We start from the raw sequence: 26116 nt of genomic DNA on the forward strand, positions 1-26116 counted from the left end.
CTCTTCCCTTGGCTGGAGCTGGAGCTCAGTATTGAAGTCTCCATTGAGCAGCCTGGCTGGTCATATTCACTGCAGGGAAAATTGCCCTGGTCATCCTCTACCACTATTCTTTCTGTCAGCTTTGCAAGAAATATTTAAAGCTTATGCATAGCCCTTATCAGGCTCTCCCTGGCATGACCAGATCCAGTAATCAAGTGTGGTAGACCCCACACTGTGAACTGGATGGTACAGAGGTCTCCCACCATGCTTTCAGACAGATTAATGGACTCAGCCTCAGCCGGCTCTGTGTTTTCTGTTGCATGAGTGTCTGCTCACAGTCCAAGTCAACCAGAACAGCAGCCAGATGCATGTCTGCTATCATTGTGGTGGTTACTTGAGATGGGTCATTCTGCTCCAGAGTGACACCTTTCATGTCAAATTGTTCTGACAATAATTGACAGTAAGCAGGGAGGGAGGAGGCCCAAGGAAGTGACGTCTATGAGCAGGATAGCTGATGGACTTCATGAGAGAAACAGCAACTCTGAACTTAATAACAAAAATGTTTTATTTATAAAAGATTAAATTGATGATAAAGTATAAAACCCAGAAAGTGCCGGGAGAGCCTGAGAAGTACAAAATGAAAAGGCACGTTACAGCACCTTCCTTGGTCACATTTAGAGATCTTGGCCAGTACTAAAATCCCTGTTCAAAAAGTTAGTCACAATAGTTCCAGGTGGGCTTGCCCATTTGGCTACAATGGCCTAGTGTGTATTTTGCACAGAAGGCTGCTGATCATATTGCATTTACACTCCCACGGGATATTATCTAAACACAAATCCATTCTTAGGGTGATGACACAGAGATGCCGTCTTCAACATCATCATAACCTGTGTCTCCAGGAAGAAGGGCTGGGTCATCTTGCACAGGCTCAAAGATTCCTTCACTTTTAAGCCAGGTCATGCTCCGTTCTGAAAAATATCAACAGAAACAAATTACAGAGAATATGTTTAATATGAGCCTTCACACATTCATTTAACCTGTGTGTGGCCTATAGCCTGTGCTGCCACTGGTCTCCCATCTCTTCTTGTAAATGATCCCAGACAAGTTTCCATTCTTACTCTCTATGCTCTCAAGGCCTACGCTTACATTCTTTGCAGCACAGATGCTCAGATTCAGGACGAGGATCAAAGTATTCCTGACATCTTTTGGGCAATGCAGGCAACTCTTCTGGGCAATGGAGGATCAGGACCTCAGTCCAGCAGGAGGAAGAGGACCTGGGACACAAGTCAGAGTTGCTTTGGGAGTGCTCTAAATACAAGACAGCTATGAAACAGTTGGGTGGCAGTGGCATTAGGTCCTTGCCTTCCTGAAAACAAGAACTGGGGTTCAGGAGCACACCTGGTCAGGGATAGCTCTAAGGATGGATGGAAGTGAAAAACACCCTTACTCTCATCAATTGCTGTTGACTTAAGCACTGACTTTGGTGAGACACCCTTTGGAGGCTCCTAATTCCCTTCAGGGACTGTGTAGGAAGCCTAGGCACTGATCTCGGTTTATCTGAATTCCAGGCACCCAGTTATTAATCAGAACAAGGCATTAAATGGAGCTGTCAAAGGGGATAATTTGGATTTGATGTTTATAGTTCTCTCTTATTCCAAGGCTTTACCTTGGGAACAGTAAGCCATTCTAGCCTGGAGGCATGCAGGGAAGTAGGTTCTTCTCAGCTGATGGCAGTGTTTCTCAACATGAATGGTTGGCATCTCTTCACTCCAGGCACATATTCTTTGCCAGAGTTTCATTCCGCGAGGGTGAGAGGGTCTTCAACAGCTGTCTGTGATTCTACACACATGGGCAAGATGCTCTGAGGAGCCTATGATTCTGATCAAAAGACTGCAACTCCCTCCCACATTGTCAAAGATATTCTACAAAGAAAGTTGTGGGAGCAGATCGGCTCCTGTGCTGTGATCTGCTGGGTTCAAGACAGGTGTCAGGAACTAAGGGGTTTGCTTCCTTCTTCTCAATGATGGGCTGACATTGTCTTATGACAACGTCTGTAGCCCTAGGGAGTCATAATGCCTGAAGGAAACTGAAGAGAGGACAGCTCCCTTCACCACAATATATGTCAAGACCAAGGACCTGTAGAGCAGAAGACATTGCAAGTCTCACACAAAGCAGATACACAGTTTATTCTCATTTAGTTCACAGAACCATATAATCCATCCCTAGACAGTTCCCTGCAGGTTGTAAGGCAGTAGCTTAGCACTTGAAAGAAGAGTTCAAGGGGCTCTAATGACAGGTACTTACATGCCTCATGTCATCCTCTCTCAGGGTAGCTACTTTAGACTTTTGCCTTAACTTTTGCCAACCTTTGGTTTCTGTATTTGAGCCCTGAAGTTAACCCTGTTTTATGTCCTGAAGTTTCCTTCTGCAGTAATAAGGGCTAGAAAGCTGGCTGATCTTTAAAGTGAAACAGCATTTTTCTTTTAATCATTTTCCTTCAGGAGCTGCAGATACAAGCAGACCTAGACAAGCTGCTATGTTGCGCAGAATGGAGCCAGATGAGGTTCAACACAGAGAAAAGCAAATTGCTGCATCTGGGAAGGAAGAACCCACAGCACACCTACGGGCTGGGCATTGCTAACCTGACCAGCACTGCAAATGAAAGGGATCTGGAGGTAACAACAGACCCCAGCATGAATATGAGCCGGCAATGAGATGCAGTAGCCACTAGGGCCAATAAAACTCTGGCATGCATCAATCGATGCGTCTCTAGTAAATCTAAAGAAGTGATTTTCCCACTTTACTCAACATTGGTGCAGCCACACCTGGAGTATTGCATCCAGTTCTGTGCCCCGCACTACAATAAGTATATGGTAAAGCTCAAGAGAGCCCAGAGAAGTGCCACCCGCATGATCAGGGACTTGCATGGTGAGCCATATGAGGAGAGGATGAGGGATCTTAGACTCTTCACACTGGACGGTCACTTGGCTGGGGTCATCTTAGCCCAGATGTTTTTCCTGCTCATGCAGGGGGCTGGACCCGATGACCCTTCGGGGTCCCTTCCAGCCCTGTGATTCTACGATTCTAAGTGATGATGTTGTGCACACTGGACACACTGCCCTTCCCTCTCACCTGTCTGTGAGTCCCTGTAGGTCTGTAAGTTCTCTCTTTCTGCTGGGACACCAGTGAGTCCAGAAACAGGAAAATGTGGAAGATCAGGAACTTCTCCAGCTTCATCATAACCATCTTCAGTGACATCTCCTGCCAGGGGAAGGGCCTCTGCAACAGAGGAAGGAACCACTGGACATGAGAATTCCTCCACCGAAGACAGAAATACATGACTGAAAGGGAAAAAAAGCTGAGGGGCTTCCACTGTCCAGATCCCTGATGCAATGAGAGACCAAAGCATCCACCACAAACTCGGTGTCACAGGATTGTCACATAGGTCAAAGTCAGAAGCACGTTTCAAAGTATAGGTGTGCTGTTATGCTGTAGGAAGGAGCCAAATGCAGCAGCTGTGCTGGCTTGTGTGAGGTAGGTGTGGGAGATCGAAATGAGGTTGTCATGCCTGAGGACGAAATTCTCAGTGCACATTGAGTGTAAGTTTATTAATCTTTGTGCACTAACTGCACAGTGCTTCTACAGTGATCCTTTAAAAGTGGAGAGTGCCTTTAGATGCGTGCTTCTCCTTATGCCATAATTAATTAAGTCTGATGGAGCATGTTAATTAGCGTGTTCCAGCAGCCCTTGCGACTCATGTATTCAGTGCCCCTTTACCTCAAAATGCTGGCAGGGATGTTTTAACTAAAGCTCATCAAACCAGGTTTAGTTAAGCACCACCACCACCATTTTGAAGCATGGGATGCTGAATACACAAGACAAGACACTGCAGGCACCTTAATTAGAGAAGCTATTGGAGCTGCTGTAATTAAAGTGCTCCCACCCAGCCCAGAGCATGTGTAAAGATGCACTGAGTTACTAGCATTATTTGGAGAAAAGAAGTGAAGGGCATCACAGGGAGAGGTCTCCCCAGAAGGAATCATTTGTGGGGGAAGGGGGAGGGGGTAGAATCCAGGTCCTCTGGCAACTCAGATACATTGTCCGGAAAGTAACGAGGTCATTTTGAAATATTGTTTCTAAGGCTGTGCGAAATTTCGCCGGCAGTTACTTTTCAACTCTGTTTCGACTCGTTTTGAGCTCAAAACAGCAAAATCAAAATGAAACAAAGAGCTTTGAAACATCCTCGAAATGAAACAAGTCTAGTCAAAACATTTAAAAACTTTTGAAACCTTTTGTGTTTCGAAGCTCAAGCTGGGTTTGCCTGTAGGGAAACAGAAACTAAAGTAGAGAGGGAGTGGGAAGAGTGGGGAAGGCAGGGAAGGAGTGCTCTCACTATTGACTGTGTAGCTCGCCATTAAGCATCATCCTTCCCTGAGGTCCCTTCCAATCCCAGTGCTCTGAGGGAGGATTGCAAAAACTTCATAAAAGGCAACATTGTTTGAACTGAACTGCCCTGATTTCTGCCTTGGTGTCAGTTAGTGAGCTGTGTGTTGCAGCAACTAAGCATCAGACAAGAAAGGCTAGCAGCACTGATCTTCTAAAGGATTCCCTACTTGCTAGCAAGAGGGATTTCCGATTCAGAATACCTTTTTCTTTGAAGCTCTTTAATTTTATTATATTCACTGATTCATTATTTTGACTTCTATAATTATATTGGATAGGATTACTGTAGAGTTCTATTTATATAGGAAACAAAATACATTCATATTTTATTGCTATTCATTGAAAGCTTTATACATTATAGAATTTATAAAGGGACAAAGCCATATTTCTGTTTTCTTTTATACATTTCTTATTTGCACCACTCACCTACCCACACTCTTGCACCCACACTTTTGAATTTATACAGGGGCTCAGCCATATACTTGCCATTTAACATTTCTTATTTGCCCCACACACACACCTAGTAGTACTACCAACAAACTTGCACCCACAGTGTTTGAGTTATACAGGGGCTAAGCCATATACTTGCCATTTAACATTTCTTATTTGCACCAGATATGTACATTTTTAAATTTATATAGGAATGTGAATACATTTATATATTTGTATAAAAGGAAGACATGAAATACAGCATGAAGCGTGGTGGAAAGGCAGGTGGCCACACTGACCAGCCTTCGAGGAGGAGCGGAAGAGTGGGTAGCAGGAGAGGTGTAAGTTCCACCCTGCCACCAAACTGAGATGCAGCTTCTTTCCTCCAGGTAAAAGGGATAAGGCTGCTGCAAGCAGCAAGGAGAGGGGAGCAGTGCCACTGCCTGTGCCCAAGACTGCATCCCCTCCACGCGACCCAACCATAACCCCCACCCCTACCACCATAACAGCAACAACAAGCAGCACCACCAGCATCGGCACAGCAGCCTACTCCACCACTATTTCACTTCTCATACTGAGCCTTCCCATGCCAAAGGAGGAGTTGGTGCTGGAGCTGGATCTCAGTGCCCTAGCAAGGGAAATTCTGGGGAAGGAGGGGGAATCAGCTGAGTCTGTGTTGCACACCCCTCAAGTTTTCCCAAGAGTCAGGTCTCCTTCCCCAGAAGGCACTTTGGAGGAGGTTGATGTACAGGTGGAGTCAAGCAGCTCAGGTGAGTCTGCTCCTTCTCTTGCTGTGCCTCTGCCTGCTGAGGAGAAGGAAATTGCAGCACCATCCACAGATGCACCCACACCCCAGAAGCGAGTGGGTAATGTGGTCTGGGATCACTTTGAGGTGGTAGATGATCCCACACATGCTATCCGCCTGCACTGCCGAGCCAAAACCAGCCGGGGCAAGCGAACAAATCATATGAGCACCACGGTGATGCTGATGCAACTCCGCAGCACCACCCCCTTCCACTTGATCCTTCCCAGCTTGGCACCAATGGGAGTGTGCCCAAAAGGAACCCTCTCTTGATTCAAAGCCCCCATCCCCCTAAAACAGAGGCAGATCACCCTGGAACAGTGGGAGAAAGATAGACAGAAAGGGGGGCACGTTACAAAGGTGAGCGATATCACCCAGAGCATTGGGGAGATGCTTTCTGTCGATGGCCAGCTATTCTCCCTAGTTGAGCAGCCAGGGTTCAGGTGGCTCATGGTACTTGTGGCCCCATCATACCAACTGCCTGCATGCACCACTTTCAGTAGGATTGTGGTGCCATCCCTGTATGAGGTATGCATGGAGTACCTGAGGGAGAAGCTGCACTAGGCAGGTCCACAGTTTGTCTTACACTTCATCTTGGCCATCTGGAGCAGCCAGGGTGGAGATCATGCCTACCTCTCCCTCACAGGGCACTGGTGTGACCAGTCATGCCATCAGTGGGCTCTCCTTCATGCTGAGGTGATGGATGAGTCCCACATGTCAACGGAGATAATGGGGACCATGAACCGCTTGGTGCAGGGGTGGCTTGCTGAGCAGGGCAAGCTCACACACAGGTTCATGGTCACTGACAACGGGACCAATGGGATTCATAGACATTAGGGCTGGAAGGGACCTGGGAAGATCATTGAGTCCAGCCCCCTGCCCAAGGGCAGGAAGTCAGCAGGGATCACAGGATCCCAACAACATAAACATCCAAATGTGTCTTGAAGGCGCTCAAAGTAGGCTCTTGAACCACCTCCAGTGGCAGTCTATTCTAAACCTCGGGGGCTCGGACAGTAAAGAAGTTCTAACTTATGTCCAGCCTGAAATGGTCATGGAGGAGTTTGTGACCGTTTGACCTCGTCATCTCTTTGGGAGCTCTGGTGAACAGACGTTCCCCCAGATCCTGGTGATCACCCCTGATAAACGTATAGGTGGCCACCAGATCACCCTTGAGTCTGCGCTTTTCCAGGCTGAAGAGTCCCATGGCGCTCAGCCTCTCATCATAAGGTTTGTTTTCCTGACATTCGAACATGCACGTGACTCTCCTCTGCACTCTCTCAAGATTCTCCACATCCGTTTTGAATTGTGGAGCCCAAAAGTGGATGCAGTACTCCAGCTGTGGTCTCACCAAGGCCAAGTACAATGGGAGAATGACATCCTGGGATTTCCTTGAGAAGCATTTATGGATGCAGGCAAGCATTTTGCTCACTTTACTAGCCGCAGCATCACATTGAAGGCTCATAGTCATCTTGTGGTCAGTCATGACCCTCAAGTCCCTTTTGTCCATAGTGCCACCCAGTGTAGCACTGCCGAGCCTATAAGCATGCAGCAGGTTTTCCCTCCTGAGGTGGAGAACCTTGCATTTTTTAATATTAAACACCGTCAGGTTCTCATCCACCCACTTTCTGAGCCTGTCAAGGTCTGCCTGGATCAGCCTTCTGTCCTCAGGTGTGGATGTTTTACCCCAGAGTTTGCTGTCATTGGCAAACTTGGGCAGTCGATTTCTGACACCAATATCTACATTATTAATGAAGATGTTAAATAGTATAGGCCCTAGGACAGAGCCTTGAGGAACCCCACTGGTCACAGAGCACCAAGATGGTTGACTTCCATCAACCATCATCCTCTGGGTCCTACTGCAGAGCCAATTCCCCAGCCAGTGGATCGTGGTGATGTCAAGGCTGCAGTTAGCCAATTTTGCCAAGAGGTGATCATGGGATACCAGATCGAAGACTTTTTTAAAGTCAAGATATACAACATCAATCTCTTCCCCCTTGTCCAGGTGATAGGTCACCTGGTTGTAAAAGGAAATGAGATTGGTCAAGCAAGACCTACCCGCAACAAACCCATGCTGGGTATGCCTCAGGATACTGCCGTCAGCTAGGCTGTTAAGGATGGCCTCTTTGATAATCTTTTCCAAGACCTACCCTGGGATAGAGGTCAGGCTGATGGGCTTGTAGTTTGCTGGATCCATTTTCCTCCATTTCTTGAAGATAGGCACCACACTGGCCTGCTTCCAATCTTTGGGCACTTCACCAGAGTGCCAGGAGCTCTCAAAGATCTGTGCCAGGGGCTGGGCTATGATGCTTGCCACCTTCTTGAGTACCCTTGGGTGTAAATTGTCAGGGCCAGCTGACTTGAAGATATCCACCCTCTCAAGATGTTCCTTCATGAGGTCAGCTTTGATGAAGGTTAGGGAATCTCCCTCACCTGGGCCTCCTTGTCCCATTGTGGGCAGGGGCATCCCATGGGACTGGTAAAAAACTGACACAAAGTACCCGTTTAGCAAGTTTGCTTTTTCCTGGGCGTCAGTTGCCAGGTGTCTCATCTGGTTTAGCAGAGATCCAATGTTGCCCTTGCTTCCTCTGGCTCCTCACATATCTAAAAATGGAGTTTTTTATTATCTGTAGCTAGCTGGAGTTCTGTTGCAGCCTTGGCTTTCCTGGTTTGTTTTCTGCAGGTCCAACCAGAGCAGTGTATTCCTCCTTGGAGGTGGATCCGGTCCTCCATCCTTTGTAGGGCTTTCCTTCAAATGCAGGAGGCCCACTAGTTTCCTGGAGAGCAAAAAGGCTACTGTTCCCTTTTGCTACCTTTCCTACGAGACAGGATAGATTTTGCTTGTGCATCCAGGATTGTTCCCTTGATGAGCAACCACTCGTCCTGGACTCCCATCCTCTTTGGGTTGTGGCCCTTGAGGGCCTCACTGACAAGTCTCCTTAGCTTGTCCAAGTCATCTTTCCTGACATCTAGGATTTCTGTATTATTGACTGACTTACCAGCTTTATGGCAGATGGTGAAGGTGATCAGCTCATGGTCATGGTCTCCCAGCTTCCCTTTGATTGTTAGGTTGTGGCTTAGGTCGTTCCCGGTTGCCAGTACCAAGTTGAGCAGCGATTTACCTCTCATTGGCCCATAGACTTCCTGCATCAGATAGAGTTTGTCCATGCAGGAGAGAAAGTTTTGCGACCGCTTGGATTTGGCCAAGCACTCTTTTCATGAGATGTCAGGGTAGTTGAAGTCCCCCATGACAACCATGCACAGGAAGCATTTGGCCTCAGCCAATTCCCTGTCGAACTCCTAGTCAAGGTCTTGATCCTGGGTAAAGGTCTGTAGTAGCCTCCAACCATAGTCATCCCTGTGCTGTGTTCCCCATGGATTTTCACCCAGAGGGTCTCAAGTAGTCCACCCTGGGTGCCAACGTCAGCTTGCAGGGACATGGAGCTTTCCTTGACATAGAGAGCTACAACCCCACCCCTTCTGTCCTCTCTCTCCTGTACAGGGTATAGCTTTCTATACCCACGGCCCACTCATGGGCACAGTCCCACCATGTCTCTGTTAACCCTATGACATCATAATTATTTGTGTTAAGCAGGAGGACAAGTTCCTCCTCTTTATTCCCCAAGCTCCACGCATTTGTGTATAGGCATGCATGTGTCCCTTTGGGGGACCTTGCCTTGTCTACAGTTTGTTCCAGTGCTTAGGCAGGTGTGGTATCCCTTAAGTACCTTAGCCTGCTGGCTTTCATAGATTCATAGGGATTCATAGATATTAGGGTCAGAAGGGACCTCAATAGATCATCAAGTCCGACCCCTGCATAAGCAGGAAAGAGTGCTGGGACTAGATGACCCCGGCTAGATACTCATCTAACCTCCTCTTGAAGACCACCAGGGTAGGGGAGAGCACCACCTCCCTTGGGAGCCCGTTCCAGACCTTGGCCACTCGAACTGTGAAGAAGTTCTTCCTAATGTCCAGTCTAAATCTGCTCTCTGCTAGCTTGTGGCCATTATTTCTTGTAACCCCCGGGGGTGCCTTGGTGAATAAATACTCACCAATTCCCTTCTGTGCCCCCGTGATGAACTTACAGGCAGCCACAAGGTCGCCTCTCAACCTTCTCTTGTGGAGGCTGAAAAGGTCCAGTTTCTCTAGTCTCTCCTTGAAGGGCTTGGTCTGTAGGCCCTTAACCATACGAGTGGCCCTTCTCTGGACCCTCTCCAGGTTATCTGCATCCTTCTTGAAGTGTGGCGCCCAGAATTGCACGCAGTACTCCCACTGCGGTCTGACCAGCGCCCGATAGAGGGGAAGTATCACCTCCTTGGACCTATTCGTCATGCATCTGCTGATGCACGATAAAGTGCCATTGGCTTTTCTGATGGCTTCGTCACACTGCCGACTCATGTTCATCTTGGAGTCCACTAGGACTCCAAGATCCCTTTCCACTTCCGTGCCACCCAGCAGGTCATTTCCTAGGCTGTAGGTGTGCTGGACATTTTTCCTCCCTAGGTGCAGCATTTTGCATTTCTCCTTGTTGAACTGCATCCTGTTGTTTTCTGCCCACTTGTCCAACCTGTCCAGGTCTGCTTGCAGCTGTTCCCTGTCCTCTGGTGTGTCCACTCTCCCCATAGCTTTGTATCCTCTGCAGACTTGGACAGAGTATATTTCACTCCCTCGTCCAAGTCACTGATGAAGACATTAAAGAGTATCGGTCAAAAGACCGAGCTCTGCGGGACCCCACTGCCAACACCCTTCCAGGTCGAAACTGACCCATCTACCACGACTCTATGGGTGCAACCCTCCAGCCAATTCGCCACCCACTGGACTGTGTAGTCATCCAAGTCACAGCCTCTTAACTTGTTCACCAGTATGGGGTGGGATACCGTATCGAAAAAATTCCTGAAGTCTAAGTATATGACATCCACCCCTCCTCCTGTGTCCAGGCGTTTCGTAACCTGGTCATAAAAAGAGACTAGATTGGTCAGGCACTATCTGCCTTCCACGAACCCATGCTGGTTTCCCCTCAGCATAATTTGTCCTGCCGGGCTCTCACAAATGTGAGCCTTGATAATTTTTTCAAAGACTTTGCCAAGGATGGAGGTGAGACTGAACGGCCTATAGTTGCCTGGGTCCTCCTTCCTCCCCTTCTTGAAAATGGGGACCACATTGGCCCTTTTCCAGTCCTCCAGGACTTGGCCTGTGCGCCACAAGCGTTCAAGTATTCCTGCCAGTGGCTCTGCAATGATGTCGGCCAGTGCCTTCAGCACCCTCGGATGGAGCTCATCTGGGCCTGCTGACTTAAAGGCATCCAGTTCTTCCAAGTGCCTCTGCACCATCTCAGGGTCTATGCATGGAAGTCTGGCGCCTTGCTGCTGCCTCTCTACAACCCCAGTGAGAGACTTGTTGTGCCCTTCGCTTAGGAACACTGAGGCAAAGAACTCGAGGAGTTCAGCCTTGTCCCCTCTGTCCGTCACCAATTGTTTCTGCCCATTTAACAGGGGTTCTATTCCTCCCTGGGCCTTCCTTTTACTCCCTATAAATCTAAAAAATATACCCTTTGCAAGGGTTACTCAGTGGGCCAGCCGTGGCAGTAGTCCCTCCTTCCCTCCGTGGGCTTAGTTTAAAGCCTAATGGAGCAGGTCAGGCAGTCTGGCTGAGAAGAGCCTCCTCCCCAGGAGAGAGAGGTAGAGTCTGTCTCTTTCCAGGAGCTCACTGTCTCTATCATCAAAGAGTGGACTGTGGTCATGGAAGCCAAAGCCTTCCCAATAACGCCAGTGCCGCAGTCTGTGGTTCACTACTCACATCCTCCTCTCCCTCCTCAGCCTGTAGCCTGAGACTGAAAGGGTCGATGAGAACACAACCTGCGCCCCCAACCCCATAAGCTCCACTCCCAAACCCCTGTAGTGCTTCATGACCCAGCTGGGAGAGCTCCAAGCCATTTCATTTGTGTCCACATGGATAAGGTCAAGGTCCCACAATATGGTCAAGGGGGTGCGTGATGCCAAATTTGTTTTTAGCCAATGTGTAATACACAAGATTGACCTTGTTGTCAGAGATGCCTTGGAGGGGGACAGGACTGCCGGTGATGGTGCCAGTACCACGAACAAGCTAATTTCAAAATGCAGGAAGGGGGTTGGCTACTTCCACCGGAGCTTCAAGCAGGGCAAGATGCTGTGGGAGAAACAAAAAGAGCTGAACATCCCACAGCACAAAATCAAGCAGGATGTGGAGACTTGATGGAACTCCATGTACCTGATGCTCGAGAGGCTGCTGGAGCAACAGAAGGTCATCCATGAGATGGCCTTGCTTGAGGACATTGGGATCAGCGGCCCCCTGAACAGAGCTGAGTGGGGTACCATCTCTCTGCTCTTGGTGGTCCTCGAGCCCTTCCTCGAGGCCAATGAGAGCCTCAGAGCTGCTGATGCCTTCCTTAGACAGGTGATCCCCATAGTGAGGGAACTTCAGAGACAAATGGTGAGCTTGCAAGGGATCAATGTTCCTGGCTGGGGCAAGCCACTGTCACCAGACACGTAGCCAATGGTGAGACAGCTGAAGGACAGCATCAGGAAACAGTTTGATTCCTTGCGGTCCAGTATAGTCCATGTGCTGTCCACCATGTGTGACCCCAGGGTGAAGGGCACCATATTCAGCAGCCAAATGCTGAATCAGTGGATGGAGGTGCTGGTAAAGAAAGGCAGGCAGGAAGAATGGTGGAGGTGGGGGATGTGGAACAGGAGGATCCACTGTCCCATTCCAGCATGCCATCTACCAGCCAGTCTTGTCCACCAGCACAGGCACTGCCAATATGGGGTAAGGGCATGGCTTCTATGGCAGGGTCCAGAGCCACCAGACCCCACCATCAGGAAGGCTTTGTGGCCTCAGCAGGGGCTAGTATGCCTGCAGTTTTGACCCCGCTGTGGCTTAACAGACACACACACACACACACACACACACACACACGACATCAATTTTGCATTCAAGACCTTGAGGTACAGTTTCCCCGAAGCTCCTGCACCTATCTCATTTAATCTTGGCAGGCTTCATGCCCTCAGAACAGGCTACCATTCCTGCAAGTTTCATCCAAAGAAGGCCAGAAATGACAAAGGTATAGGCTGTTTTGAGCTTCCCCATTATAGCCTCTGGGCAAAACATCAAAACAGCGTCGAAACAGCAAAACTGTTTCAACAAAATGAAATGGAACAGGGGTTTCAAGTCAAAACAAAATTCAAAATGAAACGCAGTTCCGTCTAAACATCATAACACAAGTCAAAGTGGAACGGTGACATTTCGCACAGCTCTACAGTGGATAACATGACATATAGTAATTTGTTCTCCATTGGGAGCTAGAGTCCAAGCTAGAACTTGGGACTGGCTCTTTTCCAGTGGCTCATGTCTCACCTAACCATGGCTCTTTTCACTTTATTCTTCCATCCTGGTCCTGCACATGTCCCTTGCTTGGTGTCCAGGGGTCCAGCTGCAAAAGGAGGGCTGGAGAGGGATTGGGATTATGTCTAACCTGTGGGTCAGGGGTTAGAGCCCTGCTTCTTGAATTCAGATTGATGCAAGTTCAAAGGCCCTGGACTGGAGGCTCAGACTCGGATCTGATCTCTCCAAAGTGATGGCCTAAATAATTTGGCTCTTGGGGCTAAGAAATGGAAGAGTTCTCCTCCTCCCTCAATTCCAAACCCACTATTTATGGGCTTCATTTTCATAGATTCATACTGCCATTGATGCAGGTCAGCGACACCGTGGCACCAAGTGCAGTTACTTCCCCAGATGACCTGACTCTTTCCTGTGCCAGTGCACAGTTACACACATGTCCCTGTCCTGTCCCAGTGCAGCACGTGCTTCTCTGCTTCTTCACCTGCCCCAGTCAGCTAAGGAAAGAAGAAAAAGCTGAAAAACCATCCACAGCCAAACAGCTATACGTAGTCATTTCCCATCATGTAGGGCTTGTCTATACTGTGGAAGGAGCGTGTCAGAGCTCTGGGGGGACTCTAGCACATCACAACCCTTCCCTGACCCAGCTGAGTCCTCATGCATGCACTAGGTGTCAAGTTTGACCATTGAAGCTGGTCCAGACTCTTTCCAAAGGCCTGCTGGAGGGGGCAAGGGCTCGAAACCAGGTACCAAAGGATGAGCTTGGAAAACGTTCGCCGACTCACTCCCAGACAGGAGCATACCTGTGGGTAGGGTTTGGCAGGGTGAGATGCAGGTATGATCAGGCCCCTGGGGCCAGGGCACGGTGAAGGAGTGAGACAAAACTCACAGCATGGAGGGCCGGCAGGAGCTGCAGCTGAGGATCTGGAGCGAGGGAGTCCACAAGGCCTGAGAGAATCTCTGAAGTGGAGTTGTTCAACAGAGGACATGGAGGAGGGCCCAAGGGAAAAAAAAACAAAACAAAACTACAGCCGCAGGTAGAGCCTTCCTGCACATGGGGGAGACCCCAAAGAGACTGTGAACGGTCACAGGGGTGGAGGGAAGGCTAGTACATAGCAAAGACTCGACTATGGGATTTTTTTTGTCTGGATTATGGTGATTGGGATGTTGAGCACCTGATCATGAGTAAAAGGGACATTACCAGAGCCTGACAAGAAGGTTGAGATGCTTTTCTGTGTTTTTTTGCTGTTTCTATTGAGTTTCTTGAGCACAGGCCAGCACTGGCCCCTGGAAGGCTGTACCCAAAAGAGGCCCAAGGACACCCTGGGGCAGGGGGCCAAAAATAAGGCCACAACAGGCAGCACTGTGACTTGGCTGCAGAAGAATATTGTGAACACCATCTCGAGATCCTAGGCTGGGGTAAATGGGAGGTTTTGAAGCCCCACAGAAGTAACAGGGATCAAGACGAGGCAGGATCACCATGGGCAGTGCCTCCCGGGAAAATATATGTCATCAAAGTCATGGCAGGAGAGAAAACATGAGATCCGCTTCCTGGCAGAGGAGGTGATCCAGAGCCAAGGTCCATCCTGTCGCCCCCTGTAGGGAGACGAGCTCAGGGCAGTGCTATAATACCCTATAATACCTACAGTCATCACAGGCACATTGCTACCATTGTTCTGGCAAGCCATCAGAGATACAGGAACACTTGCTTGCATTGTATTATTGATTCAGTTCTCATCAAAGAGTTGTTTACACATAGCATGGAGCCTGAGTACCTGAGCATTATGAGCTCCTGCTGATCTCAAGGAGATATGGGCACATCTCTCCAGACTGAAACCTCAGCCCCTCTCAGGAACATACTCATAAAGCGTACACTTTTCCTCTAAAATAAAGTTTCACAGCAGACTCTCGTTGTCTCTGTGGTATGGATTTGATCCTCACCTTTACCGTCTGGAGGCACAGGGATGTCACTCCATTCAGGCTCCTCCACGCTGTTGTAATCCTGCTGGAAATCCCCAGGGGAAGTTTCATCTGCAAGAACAAACCATCCTCAGTTTCCCTTGGACTTGTCCATTTCTCCAGAATGCTCCGAGTTCCCAAGAAACCCTGCTGCCCTGGACCTATGCGTCTTTGCAGTGGAGTGCAAGAAACCTCTCAGAGTGCTCTGGGTGGAAAGGGAAAGGTCATGGACATTGGTAAAAGAGGACTAAGTCCAGGTTCAGTTCTTCCTGAATAAATAAGGATACAACCCTGCTCAAGTGCATCCCATACTGTTGGGATCATGTGTTTTATTACAGCCAGGATCTGTGCAGCATCTCATGCAGACTGGAACGTAACTTGTTCTCTATGCTCATAGCAGGGTGGCAGGGGAGAAAAATTTTGGCCATTGATCTGGATTTGCTCAGTGATAGACTTTTCAATGCTCAGCATATTATTCCTTGTGCCGTTCCCAGCCCGTTACTCACATACAAGGAGTGTCTGGATCTGACTACCTATTCCTATGAAGAGGTTATCAGAGAAAACTTTGAATGAATTCTTAAATATGACCCAGTTCCACTGTCTCACATTTGTACTGGACCATGACCTAGAGGACATCCCCAGCAAATGGATTCTCCCCCTAGCTCTGGGGCTCCGTCTCTGGGCTCTTCTTTGCCGCATTACCTTGCAGTGATCCAGGATCATTTCCATTCTCGCTGTCCCCAGTGTAATACTGCAGCTTCTTCACAGAGTCCTCTGAGTAGGAGACTGGTAGGTGAGAGACAGTTTGTTATCCACCTGGGGATGACAGAGCCCACAGAGCGGAGCAGTGGCTTCAGTGGGAAAAGGATTCAGATGCCCTTTGACTTGATGCTCCTAACGATGACCTTTCCTGACCCGTACAGAGGTCTGCTCCCAGGCTGCAGGGGAAGAGGAACACTGCCTACAGTTAGAACAAGTGGAGTGTCTGCTGAGAAGGAAACTCATTTCCAGAGCTCCTGTAACAGGTTGTTCTCACCCCAGGCCCAGTATGCACAGCCTTCCAGGGCTCCCAGGACTGCAAAGTTATGTGTCATCATGGGAAGTGCCTTAGGTCTTCGTTAGCATTAGTGTTAGGTGGCTCAGGGAGCTCTTAACCTCCAAACTGTCTACACATTAAAACATTAAACTTGCAAGCACTCTTAGGTATCTTTAATTTATGCCAATCCAGGGCAGGTTAATCCCTGATACGTGTTACCCAGTTTGTGTTTCCTGAATATGAGGCCATTACCCAGAGGTAAGCCACCCAAGTAGCACAGCTCCAGCATCCCAGGATGCAGATTCCCTTCCCCATTCTATGTACAAAACTTTCCACTCCCTCAACTCTCCTACCCAGGGCATGGTACTGGCACCAAGCCAGCTCTTTGTCCAGCACCTGGGAACATTATGTGGCCAGGCAGGTTGCAGGGCACAGGCTAGTCCAGGACGGAGAGCTAAAGGGTGTGAAGTGGGGAGCAAGGTAGGGGGCCAGATCCAAGTCCCCATAAAATGGGGCTTCCCTCCTGGGGCCAGCTCCCTGTGAGGTAGGGCTTCCCAATCCAAAAGCAAATCCCAATTCATTTATGCCTGAGACTTTATTTAATTTACTTACTCTTTTTTTTTTTTTTAATTCTTCTTTTTTCTTGTATTGCTCGTTTTAGAGGCTTGAGTGGCTGGCTGACTTCATTTCACCATCCAGCCCCAAGCCACCACTGCCCCTCTACCGGCCATTTCACTCCCCATCATTAAACTCTCCCACTTCTACCTCACGCTTCTGCCAACATGACCCGATCTCTCCAACCCACCTTCATGGAGAGCGGGCACAGAAGCCTGTCTTGGCTCGCCAGCCCTCTAGCAGCAACTCTCAGTTCTGCAAGTTGGAGACAGGCAGAAAAGGTTTTTAACTCAAATGTTTAACTACTAACTACACTAACACTGATCAACCTTTGAGAAACTTAAAGTGTAATGTGTAACCAAACCCTTAAATCCTTGCTGTGTGTTGGCAATGGGGCGCACAGACCTGAGCGACCAAACATCTCGAGCTTCTCCCTCATCAGGTTATAATCAATCTCTTCATACACAGCATCAGTTAAGGGGCCTGAGTATCTTCCAGACGCTGAAAACAAATGGCAGGTTTTACACAGGGTCATGGAAACAGGAAATCTTAAGACAGGAAATATTAAGGTGTCCTCCAGCCTTTCCCTTTGGAGCTCAGCTGAGCCCTACAGCACACTTCTATGGCCTTCTCCAATTTAAAGAAAAATATCCCATGTGGCACTGACCAAGCCTATTCAAAAACTTCCCTCTGGAAACCATTACATGGGCTACGCCCCTGTTCCAAAATCTTGTCATATACTCATCTTAAATCTTTCCTATTTACTACCATCATAAGACTAACCGTTCCCCAATTCCACATAGTTGAAAACTGTAAATATATTCACACTTCCACCCACACACCCAGATGCACACATGCACCCACTTGCAAAATGCAAACATTGACGCTGGGTTCTACTGAAAGTTATAAATGAGAGGTTGCAATAAGGGGGAATTGCCAACCCTCATTCTGCCAGATATAAGAATTTTGTCCCCCACCTTCCCTTTTCTACCTTTTGTTTTCTTTGCTCCTTTCTCTTTTCCTGCCATCTGATTTCCTAATATTTCCTTTCCTCATAGTATCCATCCCACTGATCTCTGTCTTCATGAACACTTCCACAAGTGGAGTTTCTAGCAGTTTTCCAAATACAAACCCAAGATAATATTATTTGCCATGATTTCCCATATCTTTAATCTCCCATGAAATCTTGCTTTCCCTTGCCCACTCTTCTGAGCTTGCCCCAGTTCTGCTTGGTTTGCCTATTTCCCGGGAGCCCTGAACAACTGTACTGTTCGGTCACCGATGGTAGGTTTGATTTCAGAAGCATGCTGGATCTTCCTCTCACAGCTCTTCCAGCATCCTCCCCTCCTCAGCTGTACCTCCCGTTACCTTGCAGGCCTATGTTGCATCACAGCTCTGCCAGTGGCCCTCCCCTCACCTGAACCTCCCTCTGCTGTTGCTGAGCCTTTTTCCCATGGTGAGACTAATGAGGACTCACCTCTGCGCAGTGCCCTGGTGCTTCGCACCTGTCCTCCCAGCACGATCAGGACCAGGCAGAGAAGGGCCCCCAGGACAATGCAGATGACAATGGGCACCATGTCTCTCCCACCTATCAGAGATGGACGCTGAGGTGGTTCTGGAAGAAAAGGAACATGCAAGAGGCAGAGACTTCTGGGAGAAGCAGGAGAGCATAGGGGAGAGATGCAGTCTCTAATTAAACCACCCATGGCATCAAGTTCAGTGCTGAAACTCAGGCAGTTTTTCATGGAGGCAGCTGTGCTAGGAGCCACTGGATAGGAATGGCTCCTGCTCAGCACCCACTGCAGCTCCCACCCCAGGTAAGTTTTGGTGGATCCCTCACTCAAGGAGCTGGAGCTCATCCTTGCAGGGTAGAAACAGATGTTGTCTTTGTGCTGCTATAAAAATGTTTATAGCAGTGTAGAGGTCAAGCCAACATATGTCCATAGCCCTTGCTGCACCACAAATGCCCATAAGTTGTAGCCACAACATCACTGAGCAGAGCTTCCTGGTGGCAGAAATCTTTTAGGTTTATGGTGGGAAAGCGTGTGCAGTTTCCCAGCGTGGGGCAGGCAGGGCAGGCACTCCAGAGGCTTCAATGGCTTGATCTTCTTTAATCGCAGTAGTTCCTATTTCTGGGATGCACAGCATCAGGGCCCTGAAGCTTCGTATACTCCTCCCAGGCATCCCCATTTGGACTCTCCAGGCACCCACAAATGCTCCGTTGAAGTGCAAGAGCTGAGAGCAGCAATCAGATGATTGGCAGTGTCAGGCACTGGAGCACACCAGAGTTGCCTTTCACCACTTAAAAAATATGTGCCTTGGAGATCCCTGGAGTGTGTCACCATAAGCAGAGAAAGCCCATGTTCTGTGTACACATGCCCAGGGACTCCCTGAGGCATGTCTCTAAGCACGGCAAGCCATGCTTACCCACTTACAGAGATGAAACCCGGAGTTTGTCTGCAAGTGGGAAACCCTAGTTTTCCCCACTAAGAAATACATGCCCCAGGGAATCTCTAAGGCACATCTGTGTTAGGAAGGAACATGTTGCCCTTGTCCTGTAGGACTGGGCCTGTGCCCTGTGCAGGGCAACAGGTGACCTGCATTTCACCCAATGAAGTAGATCAGCGGTGTTGGGACCTATCTCATCACATGAAATCTGGTTCTTGTGCTCTTTTCTGTTTATACCCTCAGGATGGAGATTACAGCTCATCACCCTGGGAACCCAGCACCAGTGAAATGTAAGCCCCAGCAATAGCAAGGCATCTTACCTGTTCTCTCTGGAGATGCAGTAGTCTCGCTCTTATCTTCAAGGAAAGAGAGAAGAAGAGTGAAAGTCTGCAGGAAGGGGAGATGGCAGGTTTGTTACCAGGAGAAGGCACACTCTGAGAGTCTTTGTGGGAATCTCAGAGGTGGAGACTGGTGACCAAGAGTGGACGTGGGGCCTAGTGGGTATCACTGCCTCATTTCTGGATTTGTTGTCAGCAGACAGGGAGCAGGTGGGCAGGGTCTTCTTTTCAAAAGCCCTCTCAGGAGCACTGGGCACATCCTGTAGATGTAGCCTCTCTGCCTGCACACCTCACCTGCACGTCACTTGTACGTTGTGTCTCCTGGCACACAATAAACAACCAGCCTGTGCACAAGTGCACGCTGTGTCAAGGACAAGGTGAGTCCAGCGGAGAGGCTGGTGAGCAAGAAGAGCCCCATGCCTCTCTCCCATGGGGCAGGGTTATATCATATGTTGGTTAAAGCTGTCATTGTATTTCATGTCTCTACTGAGGCAGGTTCATGTGCTGCTACCCAAGCACTGGGTTGGAATAAGAAGCTGGAAAGTTGGTCACCAGTCTGTGTGTGTTAGTTTGAGAGCAGTCGCATGTCAGAACTGGGGTGCACTGGTGTTCTTGTGCAGCAGCTCCTGGCAGGGCAGGGCTGTATGGTATGGACATAGGGCCCTGTGGCTGGCAGATGAATAACACACCAGCAGAGTGGACAATGTATGTATGGAGGCTGGCATTATGGGGGCTGATGCCTTCAAAACCAGAGCTCACAAAGCCTTTCCCATCCCAGCCATGATTTCCTGCACTGAGAAGATGGTGCCCCTGTGGATGGACAGCAGGATCCAGCCAATGAAATACCTTCCCCAACCCACTTCCAAACCTGCATCATGGATGAAAGACACTGTCACTCACTGGTGCAGATCACAGAAGCATCTTCCTTATGGTGACACTCATTGTTACCCCAGGGCTCAGCACAACAGTCCCACAGAGACGACTCTGTCCCCTTGCAGTTCAGCTTGTCCAGCCAGATGGGGCCAGTCCCCTTCCCAAATGCTGCCTCACTCAGAGCAGATTCAGCAGCTCCACAGCCCAGTTGTTTGTACACAACAGCAGCATCCGCCATGTCCCAGGAGTCATCACACACAGTTCCCCAGGAGCCGCGGTGCCAAACCTCCACTCTCCCCGAGCATCCGTCCTTTCCTCCGACAACACGCAGCTTCTCCTTCTCTGGGAAAAGCAGAAACTGCCTTACTTGGGAGATGGGTAAGGCCTGAGAGCAGAAGGAGGAGATTCAGAAAAGGGCAGAGGTACCTGTGCAGCTTGTGGAGTTCGGACACTCGGCAAACTGTGTCGGAGTTGTTTTCTCTTTGCTTCCTAGGTTAAAAAAAATACATGCTGTGAATGGGCTGGTTAATGTGTACGTTATGAGGGAGAGCAGAAGTTAGCAGTACTCTCAATTATGATATTACCATTATATAAACATGAATTTTAAGTGTGTTTAACATATGGTGGGTGTGCAACTTCCCTGAATTTCAATTCCAGCTGTATTGCTCCATGGCAGTGGTTTTCATTCTTTTTACAGTTAAGGTACCGTTCATTTAAGTCGAGACACCCTCTATAGTGTTGGTGAATTGAGTGGCACCTTATATCAAAAGCTCATTTATTTACTACAATGCTAACCTCCTTGAGAGGGGCTACACAGAACATCTGATGCACCAGTCGGTCAGGGACAAGCCCATGCCTGCACTTACGTTCCCGCACCTGCTTATCTCTTCAAATGTCACAGCACCCTCCAAGGCTCTTGTGGCAGCTCAGGGTGCCCCAGATCCCTGGTGGAGAATCCCTGCTCTATGGACACCTGATGCACTGTACTTCAGCCTGTGAGAGGTAACTGCATTCCCTTACAAAGAGATTTGAATGTAAAGATTTTTACTTAAGAACCAACCACATGGACAGCTTATACACCAAAATTATGTCCTTTGATATGGCCTGAAAAATAGAATTCAGATCTCACAAGATCTTTGACATGCACACCCCTTATATGTTCATGCATGTGTGTACATACAGAGGTGTTCTTAGAAACAGAGATGGGAAACGCATGTCTAATAGCCACACAGATGCACACAGGACTCTTTGAATGAGAGAATAAGAATCTTTTCTGCCATTTTGGGGAATATAAACCGTCTATACTGAAAAGCAAATATTTCTATTATAGCACTTCAGTGAATCAAACATGTAATGCAGGTGTGTGTACATACATGTACACGTGCACCTACATGTGCTTTCATACACGTTTGTGGGCAAGAAATGTCATCATTACCAGTACACTTAATATGGGTCTCTTCTCCCTGATTAGCACATGACAGGGGGTTCCATGGCTTCGACGGACACTGCCAGAGGGAGTTGTGATGCTCAAGGCACTGAACGTGATCCAGCCATGTGTAACTAGAACCTTGTCCATATGTAAAGTCTTCAGCAATGTCGCCTTCATCTCCACAGCCCAGCTGTTTGCATACAATTGTCACAGTGACTGGAGTCATCTGATTGGAGCAAATGCTTCCCCACGATCCATTGTAGAAAATCTCCAATCGCCCAGCACAGTCACCGCCGTTCACCAGCCTCAGATCCATGAATTCTGGAAGGAAATGCACAACAAGGAGGTGCAGTGGTCGGATTTGATATCATCTGGAGTGAAATCCCAGAGAGCACTGACAGTCCTGGGCACTGCTGTGGATAAATACTGCACACAATAACTCCAAGGATCAGCGACTCTTTGAGGCAGCGCTGGGCAATTATAAATACAAGGGTCACTTATGGAAAGGCACCATTTCTCAACATATAGAAGCAGAAAGAGATGAGCAGCAGTAGCTGTCTGTGATGGTGTGGACTGGCTAGACCCTGTCGAGGAAGAGATTAAAGAGATTTGCTGGGTTGGGTTGGCCCCATCCTGCAGCCAATGCCAGGCCTGCAGGAGTGATTTAAAAGAAAGCCAGTCTCATAGAGGGGATGACTCTATTCTGATGTGCCCTGGCTCCTGGTCAGATGTCCTCCAAGACACAAGCCAGGTAGATTCCCAGGTCAGTGCTGTTTCTAAGACTAAGGACGGGCAATGTTTTTTTCCCACACCCCAGCTAGCAACTAATGAGTAACACCATTATGATGAGGTCTGACAGTCCTGTGCACTCAGATGTATATGTGCTGCAGACAAAAGCTCCAAGGATCTGTCTTTTGAGGCAGTGCCAGGCAATTAGAAATACAAGGTTCACACATGGAAACTAGTCATTTCCTAACATTTACATGTGATACTGCTCTTTCTAACACCAGAGAAAGCCAATGATTTCTCCCAGACCTGCCAGTAGGAACAGATGAGTAGCACTATTGTGCATTTTTATACAGGCTCCAGGGTGGGCCTGGGGTGCTTTAATTAAAGTGGATCTTAGGAGCCAGTCTAATTAAAATGCCCACAGCATCTCATGTATCAGCGTCTCTGTATTTCAAAATGGTAGCATGGGTGCTTTAACTAAAGCTAATTCAATGAGCTGTAGTTAAAGTGCTCTTTTGAAGAACAGGGACACTGAGACTTGAGATGTGGAGGCTGCTGGAGGCATGCTAATTAGCACTTTTCAGCAGACTTGATTCGAGTCTGCTCCAATCTGCTGTAATTACAGCACATAAGAGCAGCCTCCCTGCACATCCAGAGGCACCCATGATGACTATGTATGTAGGTAAGTGATCCTGGTATGAAAGGAGGAAGAAGAGAGTCTGAGACAGCCCTGGAGAGGTCCCTAGCATCCTTAGCTCTCTCCTCAAATATTAGTTTCCCTCTCTTATATCCTTGGTACCCAGTTTCAAAACAGCAGCCACAGAACAGACCTGAGCAGAGCACTCCTACATCCTCCTTGTGTCTGCAATCATGCTGCCCCCAGCCCCTGGAAGGGCACTCCCACAGCTCAGATTCATTTCCAGAGCAGTTCACATCATCCAGCCAGATCTGTCTTGAGCCTTCTCTATAATGAGCGGAGGCAGCTGCCTCGATGGCATGTCCACATCCCAGCTGATTGCACACAACATTGGAGTCTGTTCGGTCCCAGGAGTCATCACAGACAGTCCCCCAGGTGCCCTGGTAGTAAATCTCCACTCTCCCAGTGCAGCGACCTGTCCCATTTACCAGTCTGAGAATCCTGCTTCCTGCAAGGAGAAATCCTAGATGTTAATGGTTAAAGGTGAAGCAGAAAGAGAAGTTTATCTTCAAATCAGTGTTGATGCTGCATGGACTGCAACACTAATGCTTTAGGAATCATAGAGAAGACAAGAGATGTGTAGATTAAGGGAATGATGGAGCCTCTTAAAAAGTCCCTGATTTCCATCATGTAAGAAAAGGATCTATTCCTGAATGACTTACGCAGCACAACAACCCTGATGGGACCTCACCAGTGGGTGAGATTTAGTGATAGCAATAAGGGTTTCCTGAGCATGCTCTTCCTTTCAAATAGGTTTTAGATCAAAATTGTCAACAGTGTCTGGGGACATTACTATCCCTTAGGAAAATGACCACAAAAGCCATAGGCTTTGTTTATATTGATGGAAAATGATTGAGGAAACAGAGTGCTGGAGAAAACAGCTCCGGCAGCCTTTTGTCTTCCTCGGCCAGAGGGCCTGCATGGGGCTGTCGCTGCAGGAGGAGAGAAGGCTGCACGTAGCCTTAGCTGGGAAAGCAGGCAGGCCCTTAGGCTCAGGAAGGGAACAGCTGGAGAGGCTGCAGGTGGGCAGGGCTTATGGGGCACAAATAGCCAGTGCCCGAGAGCAGGCAGTCAGTGTGGGGGGGCTGTAAGCATCCAGGTAGGAGATGCCAAGCAGGAAGGCTGCCAGGGAGTGCTGGCTGGACTGGGAAGCTGCTTTGAGCTACCAGTAAGGAACTCTTCCTAGTACAGGATAGAGCCCAGCTTACTGGAAGGCTCTTTCATATAACCAGCACATTGTCGTTTATATTGGGAGCCATCACAGGGTTTGTTTTGTGGTATTAGCAGGGGGCTCACTCTTTTGTGGTAGTTAAACCAGTGGTTTGGGTTTGGGACTACAGGGGAGGTTTTGGAGGTCCCATTAGTGCCCGAGGGGCATGTGTGGCTGCCTTGAGTGCTGTCAGGGGCCTGGATCAGGGCAGCGAGGAGGCCAGAGGGCCAGGAGCTCTGGTAGGGTGGAGGCAGGGGCCACAGAGCCCAACACTGCCCTGCCTGTCCCCGCATCTCAAGGCACACCGTGCCCCAGCCCCCTGCTCCACTGGGTGGCTGGGGCACAGGGTGCCTCAGTACAGGGGCTCCTGCTGCTTCATCGGTGAATCCAAGAGCTGAGGCACATGGAGAAAGGGGAGCACCAGCCCAGGGCTGCCTGCTCCCCTGTCTTGAGGCACACAGCCATAGAGCTGCTGTCTGGAGTGCAGGATGCCTCAGCGCACGGGCTCCAACAGCTCATGGAGAGGGGAAGCAGGGAGCCCTGGGCTGCCTGTTTCCATTTCCATGTGCTGCTCCCTGGCTGGCGGGGGCATGGGCTGCCTCAGCATGCAGACTGTCTGCTGGCTAGCCCCTATACTGAGGCACCCAGTGCCCCAGCCAGGCCCCCGGCACCACATGGAGCAGTAGGACAGCGTGTCCTGCTGCAAAGTGCAGGGGCAGGGGCATGCACTGTCACACAATGTACCGGCACAGTTTTGTGCTGCTACTATTCGTACTGCTGAAAACATGCTCTTGCTTGTGTCAACATTGCCATTGTGTCAAAAAGGTGGTTTTATTGCGGGATGTGTTTTAACTGACCTGAGAGAGTAGCATTGGTTTGTGAGAGGCTCAGTTTCTCTAGGAGCTTTGCCAGTAGGACTATTTGGGCAGAATCTATGGAGTGCAACATACTGTTATTTTTCTGGTATATAATACTCTGGTTTCTCTTCAGATCACATAAATCTTTTCCCTTTTATTAAAGATTCCCATGGTATATAATATCTATATGTCAACTATGAGGGGGTTTCAGAAACTAATGGCTATATGAGTGCCCATGGTGTATGTCTGTGACAAAGCAGGAAACTACAGAGCAGCAAGAAACACTCATGGCAGCACACAGAATAACTGTATCTCAAAATTGCCATTAGTTTCTGAAACACTTTTGTACAATAATGGCAGGGTCTGGATCTGGGATCCATACCTATTTGCACTCGGATGACTTCACAGCACAAGGGGGTGGTAGCACAGGCTCTGGGATGGCCACATTTCTACTTCACAGGGAAGAGAGGTTTGTAGGATTTTAAGGACAAGTCACCTGAACAAACAACACCAACATCCTCAGCGATTCCTGCCGGCTCTGTCTCAGACAGGCTCGTGTTGCAGAGTGTCAGACGAGGCTCATTTCCTGTACACTGGACTTGTCTCAGCCCAACAAGGCCTGTCCCTCGTTCTGTCTTCACAGGGTTATAAGCTTTCTCTGCATCTACACACTGGAGCTGCCTGCACACCACTTTGGCATCATTTATGTCCCACTGATCATCCAGGACTCCGCCCCACGCACCACCGAGAGAAATCTCGACTCGCCCATCGCACCGGCTCTCTCCATTCAGCAGTCTGAGGGATTCAGAGTCACCTGGGCCCAGGAGAGACAGGAAATGCAGTCATTATTCCATGATATATTATCTACCATGCTAGACTCAGGGAAGTACAGCCAGGGTGC

General features: G+C 48.8%; 1 protein-coding gene across 1 annotated transcript in view; it reads right to left on the bottom strand.

The window, feature by feature from the left end:
• Positions 1–579: 579 nt before the first annotated feature.
• The window catches only part of LOC132250263 (scavenger receptor cysteine-rich type 1 protein M130-like), a 51532-nt gene continuing 25995 nt past the window's right edge, over positions 580–26116 (bottom strand). The window contains exons 5-16 of the mRNA XM_059726793.1: positions 25712–26029; positions 23282–23596; positions 21729–22043; positions 20720–20782; positions 20321–20635; positions 19403–19438; positions 18112–18249; positions 17040–17135; positions 15686–15769; positions 14966–15055; positions 3112–3258; positions 580–947 (exon numbers count right to left, since the gene is read on the bottom strand). Coding sequence (XP_059582776.1) covers positions 823–947; positions 3112–3258; positions 14966–15055; positions 15686–15769; positions 17040–17135; positions 18112–18249; positions 19403–19438; positions 20321–20635; positions 20720–20782; positions 21729–22043; positions 23282–23596; positions 25712–26029 — 2042 coding nt within the window. The 3' untranslated portion in view covers positions 580–822. The remainder of the gene's footprint in view (positions 948–3111; positions 3259–14965; positions 15056–15685; positions 15770–17039; positions 17136–18111; positions 18250–19402; positions 19439–20320; positions 20636–20719; positions 20783–21728; positions 22044–23281; positions 23597–25711; positions 26030–26116) is intronic.

Source organism: Alligator mississippiensis, chromosome 4, assembly GCF_030867095.1.
Source record: "Alligator mississippiensis isolate rAllMis1 chromosome 4, rAllMis1, whole genome shotgun sequence".
In the NCBI taxonomy this organism is placed as follows: Eukaryota; Metazoa; Chordata; order Crocodylia; family Alligatoridae; genus Alligator; species Alligator mississippiensis.